The sequence below is a fragment of the Stegostoma tigrinum genome, chromosome 27 (genome assembly GCF_030684315.1).
Source record: "Stegostoma tigrinum isolate sSteTig4 chromosome 27, sSteTig4.hap1, whole genome shotgun sequence".
Taxonomy (NCBI): Eukaryota; Metazoa; Chordata; class Chondrichthyes; order Orectolobiformes; family Stegostomatidae; genus Stegostoma; species Stegostoma tigrinum.
The window spans coordinates 4967791-4992031 of NC_081380.1; the positions used below are offsets into that span (position 1 = coordinate 4967791).

General features: G+C 45.9%; 1 protein-coding gene across 1 annotated transcript in view; it reads left to right on the forward strand.

Moving 5' to 3' along the window:
- The window catches only part of LOC125464768 (protein spinster homolog 3-like), a 135785-nt gene that overhangs the window by 73101 nt on the left and 38443 nt on the right, over window positions 1-24241 (forward strand). The window contains exons 7-11 of the mRNA XM_048557573.1: window positions 3866-4009; window positions 9289-9478; window positions 14510-14575; window positions 20312-20410; window positions 21976-22147. Of these exons, the coding sequence (XP_048413530.1) occupies window positions 3866-4009; window positions 9289-9478; window positions 14510-14575; window positions 20312-20410; window positions 21976-22147 (671 nt within the window). The remainder of the gene's footprint in view (window positions 1-3865; window positions 4010-9288; window positions 9479-14509; window positions 14576-20311; window positions 20411-21975; window positions 22148-24241) is intronic.

The following is a 24241-nucleotide window of genomic DNA, read 5'->3' on the forward strand; positions in this document are numbered from 1 at the left end:
GCACCGAGAGTCCTGGTGTACGTGAAGGATCTCACAGGTGGTGCCCTTCTCACCACCAGCCCAGTGATGTCTTGGTGCTTGGTGGAAAGTTCCTGTGATGAGACATTCTGCCGAATGACTTTGATTGTGTGTGGAGACCCTCAGTACATTGTGACACTTGGTGTTTGTGTACTGAGGGTCTCCACATAGCTTGATACAACCACACACAAAAGAGGCCATCAGGATGACAGCAGCATTGGGTACATTCTTCCCCCACTCATCCAGAGCTTTGTACATGGCGACCACAGATCATCTTAGACCTCCAGTTGAAGTGGAAGATAGCTCAAGTGCCTGCAGCAGTGCAGATTTGGGGAATGGGCCAGACCTATGTCACCTGCAACACCAGAGAGTGCCTCACACCTGGTGACCACTTAAAACCACATTCCCAACACCTTCAGATAATCTGTCCTGACGGTGAAGGGGATAGAAAAGGATTTTTTGGCCCAATTCCCAAAGTACATGATCTCGCTCCTGTCTTGATTTACCTTGGCTGCTGAGGCCAAGTCGAACTGGTCGCAGATGCTCAGCAATCTGCTCGTTGGCAGTGGATCCGAGCAGAAAACGGCGATCTCATTTGCGTGCAGGGAATTTTTGACCTGCAGGGCTCCCCTGCCTGGAATACTCACCGCTCTCACACGCCTGTCCTTCCTGATGGACTCGGCAAAAGGCTGTATCTAACACACAAACAAGGCAGCTCTCTGGTTCCTGCCTGTTGATTGAGACTGCATGACTGATGTTGGTGTCGAGCAGTCGTGTCCAATTGCAAATTCCCTCCCCAAAGCCCCCATTGATGTCCCTCATGGAGTTGCCACCCAAGCCCTGCGGATGATCGCCAGTTCTTCATCCATGCAAACATATTAGCCGGTGAGGTAACTTAAAATTGACATTTCTGCTGTGGAGCAGAAGCAGTAACATAGTCAAACAGGGTAACTGGTTTCCATAGTGGATGGAACAAGAGGATTGGCAAAACAGTCAGAAGTTAGAATGGAATGTTGTTTTTACATAGTCAAATTACAAACTAATTAGAACTCTTCTCATACAGCATTAAATGCATATCCCTCTTGAGCTGCTTTTCTTGCAAATTATCTTGGTTGAGTGAAAAATGTTAATTCAATGTGTGGTTTTTCAGCAACATGCCCATTGTGTATGACCAAATAACTTATTGCAGTGAGATCATGTGATTTTAGAGCAACGCACTACCCGAAAGGAAGCCGACTTCAATATTTGATAGAGAACTGCAGAAGTTCTCAATGGGGAAATATAATCAGGGCCACAGGGAAAGAATTGGAGGGGAGGGGTGCGGGGTGGTGCATGGTTGGAGTGGGACTGAATGATAACTGCATCAGCTCTCCGCTCCTTCCTCAATCAGTCTGTTGCCGAAACCTTTATCCTTGTTTAATATCAATCACAATTCCGTAATAATTTCTTCTGAGCAAATCTCAGAGGTTTACATGCAAATTTGCAACTTCCCTTGACAACACCAATTAGACCCTGATAATAAAATGTGAGGCTGGATGAACACAGCAGGCCAAGCAGCATCTCAGGAGCACAAAAGCTGACGTTTCGGGCCTAGACCCTTCATCAGTCTGATGAAGGGTCTAGGCCCGAAACGTCAGCTTTTGTGCTCCTGAGATGCTGCTTGGCCTGCTGTGTTCATCCAGCCTCACATTTTATTATCTTGGAATCTCCAGCATCTGCAGTTCCCATTATCACCAATTAGACCCTAGTGGTCCTCAAGATCCCCAGAGCTCTGTACATGGTGTCCCTGCGACCACAGATCATCTTAGACCTCCAGTTGAAGTGGAAGATAGCTCAAGTGCCTGCAGCGGTGCAGATTTGGGGAATGGGCCAGACCTATGTCACCTGCAACACCAGAGAGAGTGACAAGACTTTGTGGCTTTCAGCAACAGAATGCGCTCCACTCTCAGCTGTATAGTGCCACAGGCTGTATGTGTAAACATCCTGAGCAATGCCACTGGACACCTAGCTAACATATTTCAAAATAAGCAGCCTAGTTAGCAATGGGAGGCTCAAACACATTGCCTGTACAGGCAGCCCAGCAGAACCAGTCGTCAGCTCTACAGCACCCCCTCCAGGTTGAGTCAGCTCACTGCTGTAGAGAGGATGGTCTTCTTACCAATCCTTCAGAGGTAGGTGGCACCAGAGAGTGAGCTAGGCTTGAGGATGTCTGAACTTAGGAGGTCCCTCTCCACTTGGATCTCCAGGCGTACAGGCGCATGCAGTCAATATGTGTCCTGGGACCCCAGTACGTGCTGGTACTCACATTGAGTAAGTATACAGACTGGCCTGTGGAATATGGGTTACTCCAAGGCATATCAATCTTTGCATTGTTGAAAGTGGACCCTCTAGACATTGAGAGGTAAGCGGTGGTGCCCTGAAGGGTGTGGTGAGGAGGCTGATGACTCTGAACGATTCCCAGAGGGAAAACCTGAGATGGGAAGAAAGTTTGAAAATAGCAGCGGGAGGAGGCCATTCGGCCCTTTTGAGCTTGCTCTATCATTTAATGTGATCATGGTTGATCATCCAACTAAGCTCTGTTCTCACTTTCTCCCCAATACCCTTTGAGCGCTTTTGCTCGATGAACGGTCCTTACCTCCTCCTTGTTTTAGCCTCAAATTTATTCCACCAGCAACTAATAGTAATTCGCTGACATTGCACTGCTAATTAACAGTAAACTGGTAACTTTCCCTTTATCACCAACAGTGACTCACTGATTGTCTGGATATAGGTGATGCTAATTGGTGGAACACTCTAACATCCTCCATGGGAACCAGTAGTGATTCTATCACCTACTGATGTTCTCCCAGAGTTGTCCCCCCTCCCACCACAACCTCACACCCAATGGGGTGAGGTCAGACCCTCTATCGATGGGCCTCTTTGAGGATTCAATTTCCAGGTTTTCTCTGAGTCACCTCTTCCTCGATGCAAAGGTGACAAAGTCTCTGTACTGGATGCCCCAATGTGATCTGATTTCAGACTTCTCACGTCAACACCAGAGCCACAAGCCTGCCCGTGTTACAGACCCCCTTCCTCCTGTTAATGGGGAATGTTAGAGTTTCTGCCTAAATGGGACAAATAGCCAAATTCAGTTTGGACAGGCGGGCTGCCCACGGTTTGGGACCACACTTAGAGTATTGCATTCAGTTCTGGTCACCACATTACACAAAGGTTGTGGAGGTTTTGGAGAGGATGCAGAAGAGGTTTACCAGGATGCTGCCTGGGTTAGAGGGTATAAGCTATAAGGAGAGGCTGGAAAAACTTGGGTTGTTTTCTGTGCAGTGGCAGAGGCTGAGGAGAGACTTAATAGAAGTTCTATAAAATTGAGATGCATTGATAGGGTTGATGGCCAGAATCTTTTTTCTCCTAGAGTTGGGATATTTAATATGAGGGGAAAAGTTCAAAAGAGATGTGAGGGCCAAGATTCTTAACACACACAGTGGTAGGATTCTGGATTGCACTGCCAGGGATGTGGTGGAGGTAAATATGATAGAAACATTGAAGGAACTATTAGATAAGCACATAAATATGCAAGAAATGGAGGGATATGGACCAATGTCAGGCAGAAGGGATTAGTTTAATTCAGCACCATGCTCGGCAGTACATTGTGTGCTGTACATTTCTGTGTTCTATGCAGTAAGACCAGGCGGAGACCGGCCTGGGGCAGGGTGGCCTGTGGAGGTTCCGTGCTGGCTGAGTCAAGGAGATGTGCCAGTGCCTGCTGTTTGCAGTGAGGCTCGGTGAGCGGGAGGGGACCCTGCCCCCCCCTCAGAAAAACCCATTAAATCCTCTTGCTGTCTGCTTCCAGCTGGAGTTTTGTGCTGTCGTCCTTTGGCACTGCCGCGGTCACGTTCACGACCGGTGCGCTCGGATTTTGGGCTCCCATCTTCCTGCTGCGAGCACAGGGCACTAATGGCTCCCCTCAGCGCACAGTCAACACATCACAGGACAGGTAAGCTTGACCAGCGTTCCTCACTAAACTAGCTTTAATCATTTGGGGGCTGTCGGCATGGATAGTAATTCAAGGGCCTGGACTAAAAAACTAACTTGTGTAAATGAGGGCCTGTAAAGTACCAGGACACAATACGTTTTTATTTTGAGGGCTACCTTTTGATTCTCGGGGGCTAATTTTAGTTTTTGGGGTCTCCTTTCTCATTCATTTATTGGGTGCTGTCATGTCACAGTGATATCTTCAGGAAGTGTGTTGTAGTGTGGGGGATTTGGGGGCACTTCCAAAAAGAATGAGATCAATTTTCTCAACAATTGCCAGTCACAGTGCACAAGAAAAGCATTACTTTCTTGTCATGAATGAATTAACTACTAGTTCATTTCTTATACACCGCTGTAGTTAAATGGATATGAGACACAGACATGCATTACTCTTTCGCACTCACTCATGTAGAGTCATAGAGATATACAGCATGGAAACAGACCCTATGGTCCAACTTGTCCATGCAACCACATATCCTGTATAAATCCAGTCCAATTTGCCAGCATTTGGCCCATATCCCTCTAAACCCTTCCTATTCATGTACCCATCCAGATGCCTTTTAATTGTTGTCGTCGTATCAGCCTCCACCACTTCCTCTGGCAGCTCATTCGATACGTGCACCACCCTCTGCGTGCAAAATGTTGCCCCTCAGGCCCCTCTTAAATCTTTAACCTCTCACGTTAAACCTATGCCCTCTAGTTTTTGATTCCCTCACCCCAGGGAAAATACCTCGCCTGCTTATTCAGTCTAGCGAGCTGTCACAGCGCAAATACATCCTTCTTTAAATGTGGATGAAAAACAGCTATAGACAATGAGCAATAAATGGTAGCCTTGCCATGGTGTCCCTCCCGAAGTGGAAATCCCTGAAAACTTGATTCCTTGCCCAACTGCCCTCAAACAACGCTTACCACCAGGACCATTAGATGGCAGCACTGGGAGGGTGAGTGGCAGTCATTCTGGTAGGGACAGAGAGAGCCTTCTGTCCCTGCCCCTCATTTCCCTTTGATCTCTGCCTCTGGTTACCCTGCATCTGGATGGGTCTGACAGGCTGGAGGCCAGGATGGAGTCACAGTCATACAGCACAGGAATAGACCCTTCGGTCTAACTCATCCATTCTGACCATGGGCCCAAACTAAACTAGTCCCACTCGCCTGTGTTTGACCCCTGTCCCTCGAAAGCTTTCCTATTCATGTACTTATCCAAATTTCTTTTAAACATTGCAACTGTACCCACATCCACCACTCCCTGTGGAACTTCATTCCATAACAAACCGCGCTCTCTGTAAAAAAAAAAGTTGCTTCCATGTCCTTTTTAAAACTTTCTCGTCTCAACTTAAAAATGTTCCCCCTTGTTTTGAATTCCCCCACCCTAGGGAAAAGACCTTGGTTAATCACCCTGTCCCTGCCCCTCATGATATTGTAAACCCCAATAATGTCACCCTTCAACCTCCTATGCTCCAGTGAAGAAAGTCCCAGTCTGTCCAGCCTCTTCTTATAACTCAAACTCACCAGACCTGGCAACATCCTGGTAAATCTTCAACCACTTTGCTGCGGGACTTGGTAAAATTGTGGGATTTCCTTCCCTGAGCACGACGGTGAATCAGATGGGTGTTTACAACAATTTGTCAGACTCACATTAACTCTGAAATTTCTTTGCCCAGATTCTTAAAGGCAAATTAATTGACATTCTCAAACTGTCCGTATGGATTGAAGTCCTGTCTCTCAATTATTGGTCCATATCAGTTGGCAACCATTAAACCACTGATACCAATCCCATTTGTCTTATACTTCAGTCCTTCGGATAGATCCTTTAAATACTCACCAAGCATAATTTTAAAACAAAAAGAGCCATGAGCAATCCTTGCAATGGGCTTCCTTTGCTTAATGGCTGTGCAATATGTGAAAATATTGGCCCAGAAAATCCTGAAGTCAGGCAATTCGTGATGAATGCAATTTGGTTTTAGCACAAACTCTTGTGACATTATTTTGAAGTCGTGGGGAGATCAACGTTATTCATTTTGCTCAGAGGAGGAGAAAGGCAATAAATGATCTAAACGCAGAGAAGGTTCAGCGTGCTTCAGTGCAAAAAGATCTGGATGTCCTAATGCAAACAGTCAAACAGTCCTAGAGCAGCACAGCAGGCAAACAGACCCTTCGGTCCAACTCGTCCATGCCGACCAGATAACTTCAATTAAGCTAGCCCCATTTGCCAGCATTTGGCCCATGTCCCTTTAAACCCTTCATATTCATGTACCCATACAGATGTCTTTTAAATGTTGTTATTGTACCACCTGCTACCACTTCCTCTGGATGCTCATTCCATTTACGCCCCAGACTCTGTGTGAAAAAGTTACCCCTTAGATCCCTTTAAATCCTTCCCCTCTCACCTTAAAACTAGGACCTCTAGTTTTGGACTCTCACACACCAGGGAAAAGGCCCTGCCTATTCACCATATCCATGCCCCTCACGATTTTATAAACCTCTATAAGGTCACTCCTCCGACACTCCAGGGAAAATAGTCCCCAGTCTATTCAGCCTCCCCCTGTAGCTCAAACCCGCGAACCCTGGCAACATCCTTGTAAATCTTTTCTGAACCCTTTCAAGTTTCACAGGGTCCTTCCTCTAACGGTGAGACCAGAACAGAATGCAGTATTCCCAAACTGGCCTAATCAGTGCTCTATACAACCACAACACGACCTCCCTAACACCTATACCCAGTGCACTGATCAACAAAAGCAAGTATACCAAATGCAGTCTTCGCTATCCTGTTTTGAACTTGCACTCCAAGGTCTCTTTTTGTTCAGCAACACTCCCCAGGAGCTTACCATTGAGTGTATAAGTCCTGCTCTGATTTGCCTTTCCAAAGTGCAGCACCTCACATTTATTTAAATTAAACTCCAACTGCCACTCCTCAGCCCATTGGCCCATCTGGCCAAGATCCCATTGTAGAGAGGTAACTCTGAGGTAACTTTCTTTGCTGTCCACTACACCTCCAATTCTGGTCTCAGGGCAGCCATAGACCAAATGGCACATTGCTATGGGACCCCCCCCACTTAGCAAGTTCATGACAGTCTTGATGGCACTAATTCTCCAAAGACTCCTTTATGTGGTCTCTTTTAATAAACCTTCCTAAACTATCTAGCCATCTTTGGCAAAACGTGAACCATAACACTAGAACTGTCAAATTCACAATGTGTAAATTGTGCATTCTCTGTGCCTTTCCTCTTGAAAACTTCTTTGTTTTCTGTCATATGGCATCCATAATTCACGGTCTGTTTTTCGTCCTTCCAGGTCAAGCACTGCCAAGTCACATGGGCCAGTATTTCATATTAATCAAAGAAAATTACATTTAATCCAATACAATTGATATGAGCTCTTAAACATTCTTTACAAACGTTCTTCAAACCAATTACAGGTACTTAGTCATTTTAAAACAATTACAGTTTTCCAGATGGTATTGATTCCTGGTCAAAGGTTGTCAAAAAGCAGTGAGGTACAGCTTTTGCAAGGCTAACAGCAGAAGAACAGAAATTGTCCAACAATTTGTAGTGGCTTGAACCTCAATGCGCGGCTTCTTTGCTGCAAGTTACCTCTGGGTACATTTTACACACAAGGTTGTAGACTTGCTCGCCGAGCTGGTGTGTTTGATTGCAGACGTTTCATCACCCTGCTCAGTAACACCGTCAGTGCACCCCCAGTGAAGTGCCAGTGTTGTGTCCCGCTTGTTATTTATATACCTCGGTTTCCTGGGGTGGTTGGTATTACTTCTGGTTTAGCTTCTCAGTGGTTTGTACACGGGGCCTAATTAAACGTGTTTGTTGATAGAGTTCCAGTTGGAATACCAGGCCTCCAGGAATTCCCTGATGTGTCTCTGTTTGGCTTGTGTGATTATAGACGTGTCATCCCAGTCGAATTCGTGGCCCTCATTGTCCATGTGTAGTGAGACCAGTTGGTATTCGTGTATTCTTATTGTAAGTCTTCTTCCGGTCTGGCCTATGTGGTGTTTCTCACAGTCCTAGCGTGGTATTTTGCATAATAGCCCAGTTTTGCAGGTTTTGGGTTTGGGACCCTTTATGTTCATCAATAGGTGTCGCAGGCCGGTTGTTGGTTTGTGGGCAACCCTGATACTTAGGGGTCTGAGTAATCTTGTGGTCATCTCTGAAATGCAGTACAGTGCAGCAACACAGAACTGTGCAAAGCAGAACAGAAGCACCTATATATAGTCTTCAAAAGGAATGGATATCCGAAAATCACAATATGCCATTACGCCCGAGACAGACCACAGTAAGAAGACACAACATGACCAGGCTCACTAATCACCCGACTGTACATCATGGGCATTTCCGAGATGATCACAAGACTACTCAGATCCCTCGATAGGCCACAAACTGACAACCACTTGCGACAGTTACTGACGAAACTGAAGGATCCTGAACCCCAAACCAGCAAAACTGGGGTAAAATACAAAATACCCTGCAAGGACTGCGAGAAACACCACATAGGCCAGACCAGAAGAAAGCTGACAGTAAGGATACATGAGCACCAACTAGACACCAAGAGACATGACCAATTCTCACTGGTCTCGCTACACATGGACAAGGAGGGACTCTAATTCGTCTCGGACAACACCTTCATAATCACACAAGCCAAACAGAGACTTGTCAGGGAATTCCTGGGGCCTGGTATTCCAACCGGAACACCGTCAACAAACACATTTAATTAGACCCTGTGTACAACCCACTGAGAAACAGAACTGGAAGTGATGCCAACCGCCCCAGCAAACTGAGGTATATAAATAACAAGCGGGACACAACACCAATGCTTCGCCAGAGGCGCACTGACCATGTTACCGAACAGGGTGACAAAATGTCTGCAGCCAAACCCACCGGCTCAGCGAGCATGTCTACAAGCTCATCCACAACCCGAGCTACAAATCTTCTCTCAAACTTTAAGCGTTTTACACACATTTAATGGGGAAGGTCCTTCAATTTACTCTTATATTTGCCTCAAGTGCTTATCATTTGTGAGTGTAGGGGATGAAAACGTGCATTTCTTAAAATGAGGTAGAAATGAGACAGAAACAGGTTAAATGGAGGAATATAACAGATCACAGCACAGCCTGAGCATGACCAGGGAGGCTGGATGTATTGATGCTGTATCGGCCCATGCTGCTGATACCCCTGTGTGCACACACTCGCTGCCAGTGACTGTATATTCTGCACTCACTTCTACTCTGTACAGTTTAATATTTGGAGCCATTACCTGTGTGACGGGAATCCTCGGGATTGGAATTGGAGCTGTGCTTTCAAAGCATTTTAAAAAGAAGAGCCCCAGAGCTGACCCTCTCATCTGTGCAACCGGCATGTTGAGTTCTAGTCTCTGCCTCTACCTTGCCATTGTACTGGCTAAGCATAGCATTGCAGCGACGTATGTAAGTATTGCTCTCACTCTATACGACTGTTGATGAAATCCAAAATTACTCCTAAAGTTGCTGTATACTACACTAATTTAATCTGATATTAATCCTGATATCACTATTTACAGTACTTTGAGTTAATCCTGACATTACTCCTGCGGTCAGTCTATAACACGAAGTACCACAGAAATCCTTTCCACCAATTATATCTAACTACAGTAATGCCTTTGTTGTTAATGAACATCCAGGAGTGGCTCAGATATACTGTTAATTGTTGGTTAAGAACAATGTAATCTGGAGATTGCAAGATGTGAAGGAACTATTTATAAGAATTGCTTCTAATAATTTGCATTTTTCAAAAGAAGAAATTGACATTTCTGTCGCACTTTCCACAATCTCAAGACATCTCAAAGACTCAAAACTGGTTTTAAAATGTCGCACTATTATGATTTGTAACGTGGCAATTTATACACAGCAAGTTGCAGAAATTCCAGTGTGATAATAATTGATCGAGCCACACTCATGACCTTGATGTTCTATTCTTCTGTTCGTAGCTCATTTGAAGTAAAAGAGGGGAACTGCTCAGGAGCTGGGAGTTGGTAACTTGAAGGTGCAATCAATTACTGACCTCCTGAGACAGTGCGTACATCCCGTCCCTATCGGTAACTGAATGTCACCCCCACCACACACACACACAAGACACAGACAGACTCACACACCTGCAGATTCAGAACCACATACAGAAACACAGATTGAGAGAAAGAGACACATGCACAAGCAGTGAGACATATACAGAGAGAGAGAGAGACACACCTACACATTTAGGGTCTCACACACACACACACACACACACACACACACACACACACACACACACGAAGGCTGACAGACAGAAAGAGAGAGACACATACATGCACAGGGAGACACAAATTCTGAGTACACACACACAGACAGATACACAGTCAGATACGCACACAGACAGCACAAACACAAACCTAGACACACATACAATGGTGAAAGACAAATGGAAGCTGGGTATTTTCTCACTGATAATGTGATTTGTATTAAAACGATTTGGGATTTTCCCCTGTCCACTATTACAGCCAAAACCCTGGTATATCATTATACAAAGGGCTCCTGTATGGATTCAATGAAAAGGACTGCAACACGGTGTGGGCAAGTGTTTGCTGACGCTGCTGTTTTGCAGGGTTGGAATAGCTGCTGAAGGCAGTAATATGCTTTCCTGCCAGTAGATGGTGACACTGTATGTAATAAAAATGAAACAAGTTTAAAATGCAGTGAAAGCTGAGAGTTCTAACATCAGGTTCACGACTACTGCATGAATACACGACTTCTGGACGTTTTGTAGGCCCTGTTGGCACTAAGCCTAACTAAATACCCCAATCTGATCCAACTCCTGCAGGAAAAATACACTATTTAAATAGGCAGACACTTTCAGAAGAAAGCATTTCCTGCAATTCCATGAACTTATCCCTAGAATTACCTTTCCCGTTAAATAATTTATCTTAGTCTTTTTAAAATTAGTTATCCAAATCCCTGTACTCACCTGTTCCTATATTGTTTTGTTGACACTGTATAATGAAGTAAACAGCACAAGCACACACACTAAGGACCTATAAGCACTAACAGGTACGATGGGCCAAACAGCTGGTTTTACTGTTATAGCATTCAGTGTACAAGAAAACACAATCGTATCTGTACTGTACGATACACAGACTTGTAGAACACATCACCCTCCATAAAGCACATAACCCACTGAGCAGAACAATGTGGGAAATGGTGGGAAATCTGGGAGACTCCCGCAGGGAGTTAAACAAGACAGTTCCCAGCGTTGGGACCAATTTGCTGCGTGCCCTAACAGAATTCTGGGCATTGAGTTGAGATACTCGTTGCAGAGTGGGGAGATAGCAATTACTGGGAATTATCATTCGCTATCACCCTCAGTAACTGCATAATGCACATCATTAAGATGCAGTTTCCTCTCTGTCCACCTCCTGTTCTGATGCTGCTTACAGCCTTGAGTGTGCAGTACCAGGCTGCATGTCAGGGTTGCTCACTTGCTCTCTCCCTTACTCAGTGCCTACCTACATGAGGCACGATGGCTCAGTGGTTAGCACCACTGCCTCACAGTGTCAGGGACCCGGGCTCGATTCCACCCTCAGGTGACTGTCTGTGTGGAGTGTGCACATTCACCTCGTGTCTGCGTGGGTTTCCACTGTCTGCTCCAGTTTCCCCTCACAGTCACAAAGACGTGCAGGTTAGGTGGATTAGCCGTGCTTAAATTGCCCGTAGTGTGAAGGCTGGGGGGGTTAGATGTGGGCAAATGCCGGGTTACAGGGTTAGGGGTGTGGGTCTGGGTGGGATGTCCTGTGGAGGGTTAGTGTGGACCCAATGGGCTGAAATGGCCTGCTTCCACACTATAGGGATTCCAGGACGCCTGCCACCAGTTTTGTGGGCTGTTTTCTCCTGGGATGAAAGAAAGGAGATGAAAACGGGTGGCACAGCTGATGAGGGTGGCCAAAAGGTAGTGAGGTATGCCAAGTGAGTAAGTAGGCAGCAAAGAGGCCTTGTGTGATTGGGCGGGGTGGTTGGGGGGTTTGCGGTGTGGGTGAGGGTAAGTGGGGGAAGGTGTTACAGGTAATAGTGAGAGGAGGAGAGTGGGAGCTGGGTACAGTAGCAGAGAGAGAGGGAGGGAGTGTGAGAAGATGGTAGCACTTACCCGGGCAGAGAGGAGATGTTCATTAACCTCCTTCTTACATCGCTGGGCATTCCCGCGGACTACACTGGCCCAGGCAGCTGGCAGTTGTGCCCTTCTCTGTTGGTCCAGGGTGTAGAGAATGAACCCTGTCCGAAACAGATCCCCCAACCAACATCCAGCAGGGCCTCCAGACCCTGCCTGGAAAGTGGAATGCACATTATCCCTTCTGTGCTACATCCTGAACCGTGTGGGTGAGCTCTGTAGTGAAGATGGCACTGTTGTCAGGGATGCCAGTCCATTTGGGGAGTTCTTCAGGCTGTGGTACGTGGTGGAATCAGGCTAGTATTGGACAAGAAGGGTGCTGTCGGGTGGGGACGGGTGGGAGATTAATGAGACAGATTTGAGATGATGATGTGATAAAACTCACTAGGCCTCATGCATAGAAACTCTCCATGAAATTTGCTGTATTTGACATGCTACCTAAAACACAGTAAGATGCAAGCCCACCATACCCAAACCAGTGTTGCCCAATAGATGTTACAGACAGGACCACGTCAACGCCATGTGGACTGGAGAGTCCCTGATACACAATTGTTGCTTCACACGTGGATTCTTCTTTTGGTGTATCTGCTCCCAAGGTAAAGCCCTCACATTGATCACAAACGGTTTTGACACTGCTTTTTCCTCACAGACAGACCCACAACAAATGTCAAGTTCGCTTACATGCACTGTGCAAATGAGTAGCCTAATCACACAACCAACATCAGAAAGGGTGGTTGTATTTTTGTTTAAACTGTAATGGATTTCTTGATATCAGGATTTCTATTATACAGAACAGCATAGAATCCTTACAGTGCAGAAACAGGACATTTAGCTCAACAAGTCCACATCCAATCTCCAAATATCATCTCACGCAGATACCACCCCTGATCCTGCATTTCCCATGGCTAATCCATCTAACCATATGTCCCTGGACTCTATGGCTTACTTATCATGGCCAGTCCACCTACCTTGCGCATTTTTGGACTGTGGGAGGAAACCGGAGCACCCGGAGGAAACCCACGCAGACACGGGGAGAATGTGCAAACTCCGAACAGTCCGTTGCCTGAAACTGGAATTGAACCCGGGTCCCTGCCTCAGAGCGCCAGGGACCCGGGTTCAATTCCACCCTTGGGCATCTGTCTGTGTGGAGTTTGCATATTCTCCCCATATCTGTGTGGGTTTCCTCCGGGTGCTCCGGTTTCCTCCCACAGTCCAAAGATGTGCAGGGTAGGCAGATTGGCCATGCTAAATTGCCTGTAGTGTTCAGGGGTGTGTCGCTTAGGTGGGTTATAATGGCATGCTCCAAGGGTTGGTGTGGACTTGTTGGGCCAAAGGGCCAGTTTCCACACTGTAGGGATTCTATGAGTGCTCAGGCCTTAATTTGAGGTATATAGAATGTATATAATAAACATTTCCTAGGTCTCCGAGATTAATGCTCCAGTGATAATACAATGAAGCCATCACCACTGTGGATGGGATCAGCGACATGGTTAAATGGTTAACGTATTGCACTCACTGAAATAGACACTCATAATACACAAAGTGCTGTATGACAGCCTTGTACGTGCCTTTGTATACGAGTCGGAGCTAAAATAGAGTCTGAGAATTTATCCACTTCTATAATTCAGCATCTACTATGTATAATTCATTGCTTGCCTACAGTTACAACTTTGGTATAACATTAGAGACAGTGCATTCAAGCTGTAGTGAGTTTACAGTTCATGTTCATCAGGATGGTAAGGAATTGTGCAAACTCATAAACAAAACGCCCAGACAGTGTATCATTACACGGGCCATTCCGTGTGCGCCTGGCCCGGGCAGTGGGCCATTCCGTGTGCGCCTGGCGCGGGCAGTATGGTGTCCTTTATAGATGGTACCCCCTTTACCTCTAGCATGCCGAGCCTTTGACCTGTTCCACAGCTGAAGGTGTTTAGCCTTCTGCAGGATGGAAATGAGCTTGTGTGGTCACTTCCAGTGACCGGCCTTCCTCTTTGACAGGCTTGTAAACCATTCCTCACCCCTGCTGTTACTTAGGAACCTTTTTATCTTGAAGTGTGAACATGACTGAGTTGTAACCAGCTCGTGAGCAGTGTTACTGCAACCACTTGATGTATTTCCCATGATCCATTGTTTACGTTCAAATACTGGTGACTGTGCTGAAGGTGCGAGTGTATCGAAAACAATGATCATCATCTGCCTGGCAACTGCTTGGTAACTGCATGCTGCCTAGTGTCTGATTTTACTGCAGGATGACACCCTGAGTAAAAATGTTTTTTTTCTCAAAGGTTTTCATTGCCTTGGGAGAGACGTTACTCGCTTTGAATTGGGCAATTATTGCAGACATTCTCTTGGTAAGTCCCACTCCCTGCTGTGCCATTAACTAATTCAAGCCAAATAATATTTTCCCATTTCTCCGGTCATTTGGAGGTGAATGTGTGAGAACATTGAAGTTTGCAATCTCCAATATCTCATCTGATGAGAATGATGAAGCCAGTTTCTTGACCTTGTCCTATAATCTTAGCTAAAAATCACCTGATTCTCAAGGAACTCTGTCACATGGCTTTCCTTTTACCATTGCATCTTGACTGGGTGAAACATCTGAGCACGAGTAGGCTATTCAACCTCTGAATTATCCAAATATTCCATTCAGTGCATCTGATGTGAACCTCAACTCCATCCAATTTGTCCTCATTCTATATCCATTGACATTGTGGCTTGATATCTTTATACATGAGTCTATGGCCCCAGGTTGTATTTTGTTCGTTCATGGTATTTGGGTGCACTAGTTGCCCCTTGGGGATGGGATGATGAGCTGCCTTCTTAGATTGCTGTAGTCCATGTGCTGCGCGCATAGGGAGGCAATTCCAGGATTTTGACCCAGCAACATTGAAGGAGAGGTGATATATTTTCAAGTCAGGGTGGTGTGTAGCTTGGAGGGGAGCTTTCAGGTGTTGGTGTTCCTATGTATCTTCTGCCCTTATCCTTCTGGATGGTAGAGGTAGCAAATTTGGAAGGTACAGTTGACACAGCCTTGGTGAGTTGCCACAGAGCATCTTGTAGGTGGTGCATGCTGCTGCTACTGAACATTGGTGTTTGGGGGGTGGGGTGGGGGGGGGGGCGCATGGTTGGATGTTGAAGGTGGAGGATGGAGTGTCAATCAAGTGGATTACTGTGTCCTGATAGTTTCTGGAATCTCCACCGATGGAAATAATTTCTTTCTACATATTCTGTAGAAAGTTATGTGGGTATTGGGTAGTGTCCCTGCCTGTGAGTCAGAATGTCCCAGTTTGAGTCCCATTCTAGGACTTGATGGCTAAGGAAGGTGTGTTCATAAGAGACCGAACAGGTTGAATTTCATCTGTGTAAGTCTTTCCAACACATACCAAAAGCAGGAGCTGAGAACAGGCTGGAGGGATTCCTGGTCAGCCACTGATCAGAGAGAAATTGGAGCCTCTTCCATCACTATTCTTAACTCCAGCCAAAGGTTCTTGTATTGCAGTGGTCGACCCTCACCTCTGAACCAGGACACCTGGGTTGAAGTCCCACTTGCTCCGGAGGTGTGTGGTAACATCTTCATCGATCCGTACTGCAGGGTGCACGTTATCAGACTTGAGTGAACTGTGACACACACACGCACGCACTTAGCCACCACAATTAGCTCGTGTTTCCCAATCTGCTATACTTGATGGAATGGCCAGTTTCAAAAATTGATGTCAAACCATTGCTGACATTGAGGATTGCAAACTGTTGTGCGGTCTCCTCTATGATGTGTCCCACACATCTAAAAAAGCACGAATGTCGGTTCCTCAGGTAACCCCAATCCCTTGTACCCTGTTATAGTTTGTCTGAAGAAGGGTCCACACCCGAAACACCACCCTTCCTGCTCCTATGATGCTGCTTGGCCTGCTGTGTTCATCCAGCTCCACACCTTGTTATCTCATAGTTGTTCAGCCATGTATTTTGCTGCCTCATCCAGACAGGCCATTCTTTCTCACAGGGTGAGACAGACAATATTCAAGTGTAGCACAAGTTGTTGCACTCTTTCTTCTGGAAAAACACAGGTTCAAATCAGTTGCATGTACCACTTGTTATTTCACCTTTAGTTAGCTAGGTATTAAAGAGGCTTCAAATCATCTGGTTGAGCCAGTGATGTTTCTACTGCTGGTAACTAAGCAACGGACAATAGAGTTACTGGTGGCAATCACTCGTCGAAAAAGTAGATTTGACCTCCACGAGCCAGTTTGGATAATCTGAAGGGATCAGGAGAAATATTCCAAACACTTTGTTTTTGAAGCTGGCTGGAGTTTTAAATCTGCTATCTATTGGGTCTCTCAAAAGATCAAGTGTCTTTGTGTAAGGTGTGTATGCAGAGGATAACCCTGGGTGTGGGAAAGTCTGGATGGGCCAAATGCTTCCTGTCATGTATATGTTTTGGCGGGCATAGAGAGCAGCCCAGACATGGCAGCCATGTTCTTTCACAGCAATTGAACTGCTCCAGGTCTTGTACCTCGCGGGCAGGATAATTCAATTCATTATTCAATGCCTCACCAAGAAAGATAGACACCAAATCTACATGCAAAAGCCAGGAGTGAGGGAGGAAATTACTTTAAAAAGGGAGTGAGTTGCTCTTAAGTAAACTAAGGCCTATGTTGTAATGCACTGTGGGGCGGCACGGTGGTTCAGTGGTTAGCACAGCTGCCTCAGAGCGCCAGGAAACTGGGTTTTTTGCACATTCTCCCCGTGTCTGTGTGGGTTTCCTCTCGGTGCTCTGGCTTCCTCCTACGGTCCAAAGGTGTACAGGCTAGGTGGATTGGCTGTGCTAAATTGCCCGTAGTGTCCAGGGCTATGTTGTTTGGGTGGATCACAGAGGTCTAGGCGGATGCTTTGAGAGTTGGTGTGGACTTGTTGGGCCGAAGGGCCTGTTTCCACACTGTAAGGATCCTGTGACTGTTCTATGACCATAATGCAATCCAAGAAGGTTGAACCGTTCTGATGGAAGTACAGTCATCACAATAAAGGTACACAGTGGATTTCTGTTTATCTTTCAACACACCTACCCATTTATCACCATGAGATTTGTAAAGACTACATCAGACTTGCATTCCATTTTAAGCCACCACATTCCTGGGTCATTGTAATTGGTTTCTGGTGTTGTACAACATGGATCTTTTTGATGAGTTGGAGAATTCCAGCTCTGAGGAGAGATTAGAGGTTGTTTTCTTTGGAACTTAGGAAGCTGAGAGAAAAAATAATTGAGGTGTATAAAATTCTGAGCGGCTTAGATAGAATGGGCGGAATGGGCCTATTTCGATTTATAGAAAAGGTCAGTAATCAGGAGCCATAAGCTTAAGATAATTGATGGAAGGCTCACAGGGGAGTGGAGGAGAAGTTTGTTCACCCGGAGATTGGATCAGATCTTAAGCTCACTGCCTTAGAGGATGAGAATTGAAGAATCTCAGAAATGATTTCCAAGCTCTTTGTTTTCCAAACTAGCCTGGGCTTTTAATCTGCTACTTTTTGGCTCTCCCAAAAGATCAAGTAGCTTTGGGAAGGGATTAGAATAAGATTAGATTAATCAATGGGGTTAGAATAGTTAGGTGCTTGCTTTGGATGAAATGTAGATCTGATGGGCTGAAGGGCCTTTTTCTGTGCTGTAGACCTCAATGACTCTGAGACACTGCGATATGAACTTGATGTCTCACAGAGTTACAGTGTGGGTTTCGTCTGGGTGCTCGGTTTCTTCGCACAGTGCAAAATTGTGAAGATTAGCTGAATTAGCCATGCTAAATCACCCATTGTGACTAGGGATGTGCAGGCTATGTGGGTTAGCCATAGGAAATGGGTGTTAAGGGGATAGGATAGAGGGGTAGGACTGGGTGGGATGCTGTTCAGAAGGTTAGTGTGGACCTGATGGAAAATGGGATAGGTTGGGTAGGATGTCGGCTTTTTGCTGATAACCAAGGTAGGCTAAATTGCCTTTTTCTAGACTGTAAATGTTCACACTTCTATCAACATCCCAAAAATTCTCTCTTCATCTCTCGATTTTGGGATTTGGCAGATTGCTTATGAGAACCTGCTTCATGGAATGGTGTTCATTGGCCAAGCAGGCGTGGGAATGGAGAGTTTGGAGGTGGGTGGTTTCAACATATCCCACCTTCTGTACACATCTTACCCCCTCCACTCTGGATCCATCCTTATGGAGATGGATCCCTGTGGATCTCACTTTTCAGCAGACGAAGAGGTAGACTTCAGCCACTGAATGTTGAAATTCCAAAGGATAGATCAATTCCAAGCTTTGTCGTACAAGATGACAGTGAAGTAAATACATTGGAGATAGTTTACTAGAATGAGTGGTTTGTCATCTGAGGAGGAGTTGAACAGGTTGGGCAGGTTTCCACTGGAGTTTAGAAGAGTGAGGGGTGATTTGATTGAAGTTTATAAGATACTGTATGACCTTGACAAGATGGACATGGGAGTGATGTTTTGTGGGTGGAGTCCAGACTATGGGCTCTGTTTTAAAATCAGGATTTGTCCCTTCAGGACAGGTCTGTTCTGGAATACTGTGTCCAGATCTGGTTGCCCTGTCATAGGATTGCTATTACTCAGCTGGAGATGATTCGGAAGAGAGATACCAGGGTTGCCGGTAATGGAAGGTTTGACTTGTAAAGAATGGCAGAAACTTCTCTTGCCGAAGTGTAGGAGCTTGAGAGGTGACCTGATAGAAATTTATAAAATGTTGAAGAGTATAGATAGGGATAATGGTAGTTGTTTTTGCCCTAGGATGGGGGGTTTCAAGATTAGGGGATACATTTTTAAGGTGAGAGGGAAAAAATTTAAAATATTTAAAAAGAAGATGGGGGCAATTTATTTTTTCCCACAGAAAGTGGTTCATGTGTGGAATGAACATCTTGAGGAAGTAGTGGATGTGGGCACAGTTACAATGTTCAGAAGATATTTGGCTAAGTACATGAATAGAAAACTTTTGGAGGGATACGGGCCATGGGCAGGCAGGTGGGACTAGTTTGGTTTGGGATTATGGTCAGCATGGACTGGTTCGACCGAAGGGCCTGTTTCTGTGCTGGATGACTCTATAATAGAGATGAAGAGAAATCTTTTTCAGAGGATTATGAGATTTTGCTTCAGAAGGTGATGGAGGTGGGTGTTTTAAAGGGAGAGAGATGAATATCTATTCCCTGTTTAAGCAGGGAAATCGCAAATTATCTGGGATAGTTTGGGAATGAGGTATTCAAAACATAAACATATCAGCCATGATCATACTGAGTGGTAAGTGGATGACACACTTGCCACTCAGTATGATCATCCGCCTAGTCAAATGTTTGTCGCGTAGACTGGACGAGCCAGGACCATTCTCTGTAAGGAAGATGTTAACTGCAGAATTAATGAAGGTGTTCAGAATTCTGGAGAGTTTGGATGGAGCACCTAGGGAGAAACGGTTTCCACTGGCTACAAGGCCTGAAACCAGAGGATGGAGAATTAAGATGATTGGTAAATCCATAAGATGTAAGAGCAGAAGTAGGCCATTCAGCCCATCTGGTCTGTTCTGCCATTCAACGAGATCATTGCTGATTTGTTAATCCTCAAGAGCCTGAGGGAATGATGAAGAATGTTTCTTTAACACTGTAATCAGGAATACACTGTCTGAAAAGATGATGGACCTCACCTATTGAAAAAGGAATTTGATTTAAAAAAAACTTGAAGTCCTGGCCCCTGGGGCAGGAGCTGGGGCTGAGGAAATTGAACAGCTCTTTAACGGAATTGTCATGGGAAACAATGGGCCAGAAGCCCTCAATCGTGTTGGAAGGTTCCATGATTTGATGAGTGTTGGAGTAACCATGAACTCTCACACCAGCCACCAGGCCACCTCCTTTGAGGGGGGAGTTTCATTCCATGGACAGAAGTTCAGGGCGGTGCTCTCGCCGAAGTCCGACATGGGTCAGATACTTTCACAGAGACAAGCTTGGAGTCAGAGCCCTGGAGGAATGCTCCCGTCTAGCAGTGTGTAAGTGTATCTGTTGGGGACATGTGTGAAATGAGAGTTGTAACTGTCTGTTCCTTTCGATTCCTAGTATGTTATTGTTCCAACTCGTCGCTCGTTGGCAGAAGCAGTGCAGATAACCATCTGCCATGTCCTGGGGGATGCCAGCAGCTCCTACATCATTGGCAGTGTGAGTACCAGTGACCTTCTCACTTGCAGCCTGGCCTCAGTTCCAGCGTGGACAGCACAGGGAGCTCAGAAATATGACCTGACTGGCGATGAGTGAGGAAAGGAAGACACATTCACGTCTGGCCTTTCACAGGTTTGGGCAGCATCGTAGCCCGGGGACTGCTGCGCTGTCAGATGGACCTCTCTCAGGTGACAGTGAAACCCTGACCTCACTCTCAGCAGGAGATATGGTGACTCATGACACTAATCCGAGAATAACAGGGGTTAGTTCTCCCAGCCAATATTTACCCACCAACTGGCCCACCATGTTAACAACTATGACATTTGTGTACATTATTTCATTGTGGTTTTTGGGATATTGCTGTGCACCGTCCCATTATGGTGACTGTAAAACACTTTTGGAGTACCCTCGAACTTAAATATTCATACCAAGGTCCTTTTAGCACCTATACATGCTGCTGATGGCCAGGGGAAGCGCACAAGGACCTCTGAGTTTAACCCTCCCTGAGCCAGGGCAGCTGCTGAAATGCTGCCAGTCAGAAAGAGCTGCATTAACATAGCATCTTCCACAACCTCAGGAGCATCCCCGAACAACTGATAGCCTGGAACTTTGAAGAGAACGGTCACCGTTGTCACAAAGGAAACCCAGTAGCCAATTTTGTGCTCAACTAGTTCCCACAAAGAGTGATAATGGGAACTGCAGATGCTGGAGAATCCAAGATAATAAAATGTGGGGCTGGATGAACACAGCAGGCCCAGCAGCATCTCAGGAGCACAAAGGGTCTAGGCCCGAAACATCAGCTTTTGTGCTCCTGAGATGCTGCTGGGCCTGCTGTGTTCATCCAGCCCCACACTTTGTTATCCCACAAACAGTACCTGTGGAAACAGCCAGATCAGTTGTCTTGGTGATGAGGGGTGCATGAATGTGGGCTGGGGCTTAGGGGAGACCTGCCCTGCTCGACTTCAAAACATTGCCCAGGGATCTTTAGCCACAGCTGGAAGTGCAGGCTGAACCTCCATTTAGTGTTGGCTCCATTGGTAAGGTGCTCCCTCAGTACAGGGTCACAGTGTCAGCACTGTTGGTTGTGCTGGTCTGACTGTGCCACAGCTAACACTGTTACCCACTGACCCTCAGCTAATACTGTCTGACTGCTTTAGCAACAGGAGGAGGCCTTTTAGCTCCTTGAGCAATACCATCCCACTGTCCCCACCCCCATTTACTCTCTCTCTCTCTCTCTCTCTCTCTCATTCTCTCTCTCTCTCTCTCTCTCTCTCTCTCTCTCCCGTTCTCTGGTAATCGTTGTGGGTGACTGCATGGAATCCCAGCAATGGCCATCCTGAGGACCATGGTTACCAGAGGGGAACTACACTTAAATGGGACGATTGGGCCCCAACTTTTAATCAGGAGCAAAGTTCACCCCAACCCATGAAACCCAGACATCTTGTGTCCAGGGTGGGGTGAATCACAGTGGAGGGCAGCCGTGAGTGTTTTGAGGCCTCAGTAGGAAGAGCTGGGCAGGCCTTTATGCAGTAAATGGTTGACTTTTGTGACTGGCCTCTCCGCAGATCTCCGACGCTATCCGGAAGACCCGTCCAGCCTCCAGCTTTTGGAAGTTTGTGAGCCTGGAACATGCCTTTCTGCTGTGCCCTTTCATTGCTGTTGTTGGAGGCGCCTTATTCCTTTGGACAGCAAACCATCTGGAGGAGGATCGGCTGAAAGCGTCACAGATCAATGAAGGTAATGGGGTGAGAATTAAATCATGGGGACACTGTGAAGCTGGTTGTGCTGGAGATGCATCATCTCAGTCTCAGGACATCTCTGCAGGTATTCCTCATGGTAGATAATTTCTAATAAACCCATTCATAGATAGTGCATATCTCTGGTGGGACTTTAACCTGGACCTCCTTGGCCAAAGGCACGGACGCCTCTGGTAAAGAGGCCAATCCCTCAGTGTCCTAGCATTGTTAGCTACTTCATCAGTGATTTTCCCCCCAACTCCATCAGAAGTGGGGATGTTCACCAAAGGCGGTACAGGGTTCAGCACCATTCACAACTCCTTAGATGCTAGCGCAGTCCATGTTCAAATGACCATAAGACATAGGAGCAGAAATTAGGCCGCTCGGCCCATCGGCCCGTGGAGTCTGCTCCGCCATTCAATCATGGCTGATACGTTCCTCAACCCCATTCTCCCGCTTTCTCCCCATAACACTTGATCCCCTTGATAATCAAGAACCCATCTATCTCACTCTTAAATGCAACAAGATCTGGACAATATCCAGGTTTGGGCTGACTTATTCAAATCATGTAAGTGCCAGGGAATATTTGTCTCCACCAAAAGAGAATCTAACCACCCACACTTGACATTTAATAGTATTATCATCACTGAGTCCCCCACATCCTTGATTCACGCTTGACTGTATTTGCCATGTAATTATCAAGCTATACGAGTGTGACAGAGGCTGGAATTTCATGGCAAATGAGTCATTGCCTGACCAATACCACCACACTCCTCAGCTCCAAGTCCTGCCTGCTACCCTTTTCTAATATTTATTCGTTCATGGGATGTTGTTGTCACTTATTGCCCATCACTAATTGCTCTGAAGAGGTCTGAAGTGACATGTAGACCAGACCAAGTCAGGATGGCAGATTTCCTTCCCTGAATGGAGGGAACCAGCTGGGTTTTGGTGACAATTGACAAGCGGGTTCATGGTCACCATTTCTGAGATTAGCTTTACATTGCTAGACTTCCTAATAACTTGTACCAAAACACACAAGTCAGATATGTGGTGGAATATTTAATTTGGTTTATTATTGTCGCGTGTACCAAGCTTCAGTGAAAAGTTTTGCTTTGCATGCAGTACAGGCAGGTCATCCGATACAAAGTGCATTAGAGTAGTAGAACAGACCGAGGAATAGAGTGTTATGGCTGCAGAGCTGGAGCACAAAGAAGGCGATCAATGTTAAATTTAAAATTTGAGACTCCCATTCAGAAGTCAAATAATGGCGGGAAGAGGCTGTTCATGAATTTGGTGGTACGTGTGTTTAAGCTTTCATATCTTCTGCCCCTCAGAAGAGGGTGAAAGAGATTCTAACCAGGATGGGAGATGTCTTTGGTGATGTTGTCTGTCTCCCCGATGAAGTAGGAAATATAAATGGAGTCACTGGATGAAAGGTTGGCTGTGGTCACAACGCTCTGTCCTAGGCAGAGCATTTAGCGTACCAGTCCATGAGGCATCCTGATGGAATGCTTTTGATGGTGCGGTTATAATAGTTGGTTGAGTCCTTACGGACACGCCAAATTTCCTTAGCCTCCTGAGGAAATGCTTTCTTGACTGTAGCCAGGATGAGTACAGCTCCAAAAACACATGATGAATTTTCCAGGACAAAGCAGCCCGCTTAGCACTCTCATTCCCTACCATTCTACCTCCATGTGTGGGATAGTGAAGTGGTACCATCACTGGGCTAGTAATCCTGAGTTAATGTTGTGGAGACATTGGGTTCTAACCTGACCATGGCTGATGGTGAAATATGAAATTCCAGAATGAAGTTTTAGTCTAGTTATAACCATTGTTGATTTTTGTGAAAACCCATCTGATTGGCTAATGTCCTTTAGGGAGGGAAACCTGACACCCTCACCTGGTCTGGCCTACTTGTGACTCCTGACCCCACAGCAAAGTGGCTGCCACCTTACTTCTGACTAGAAAATTAGGAATGGGCAATAAATGCCAGCCTAGCCAGTGATGCCCATATCTGTTGAACACATTTAAAAACAAAAATGCCCTTGACCACCAACACTCAGTAGCAGCAGTGTCTACTATCCACAAGATGCAC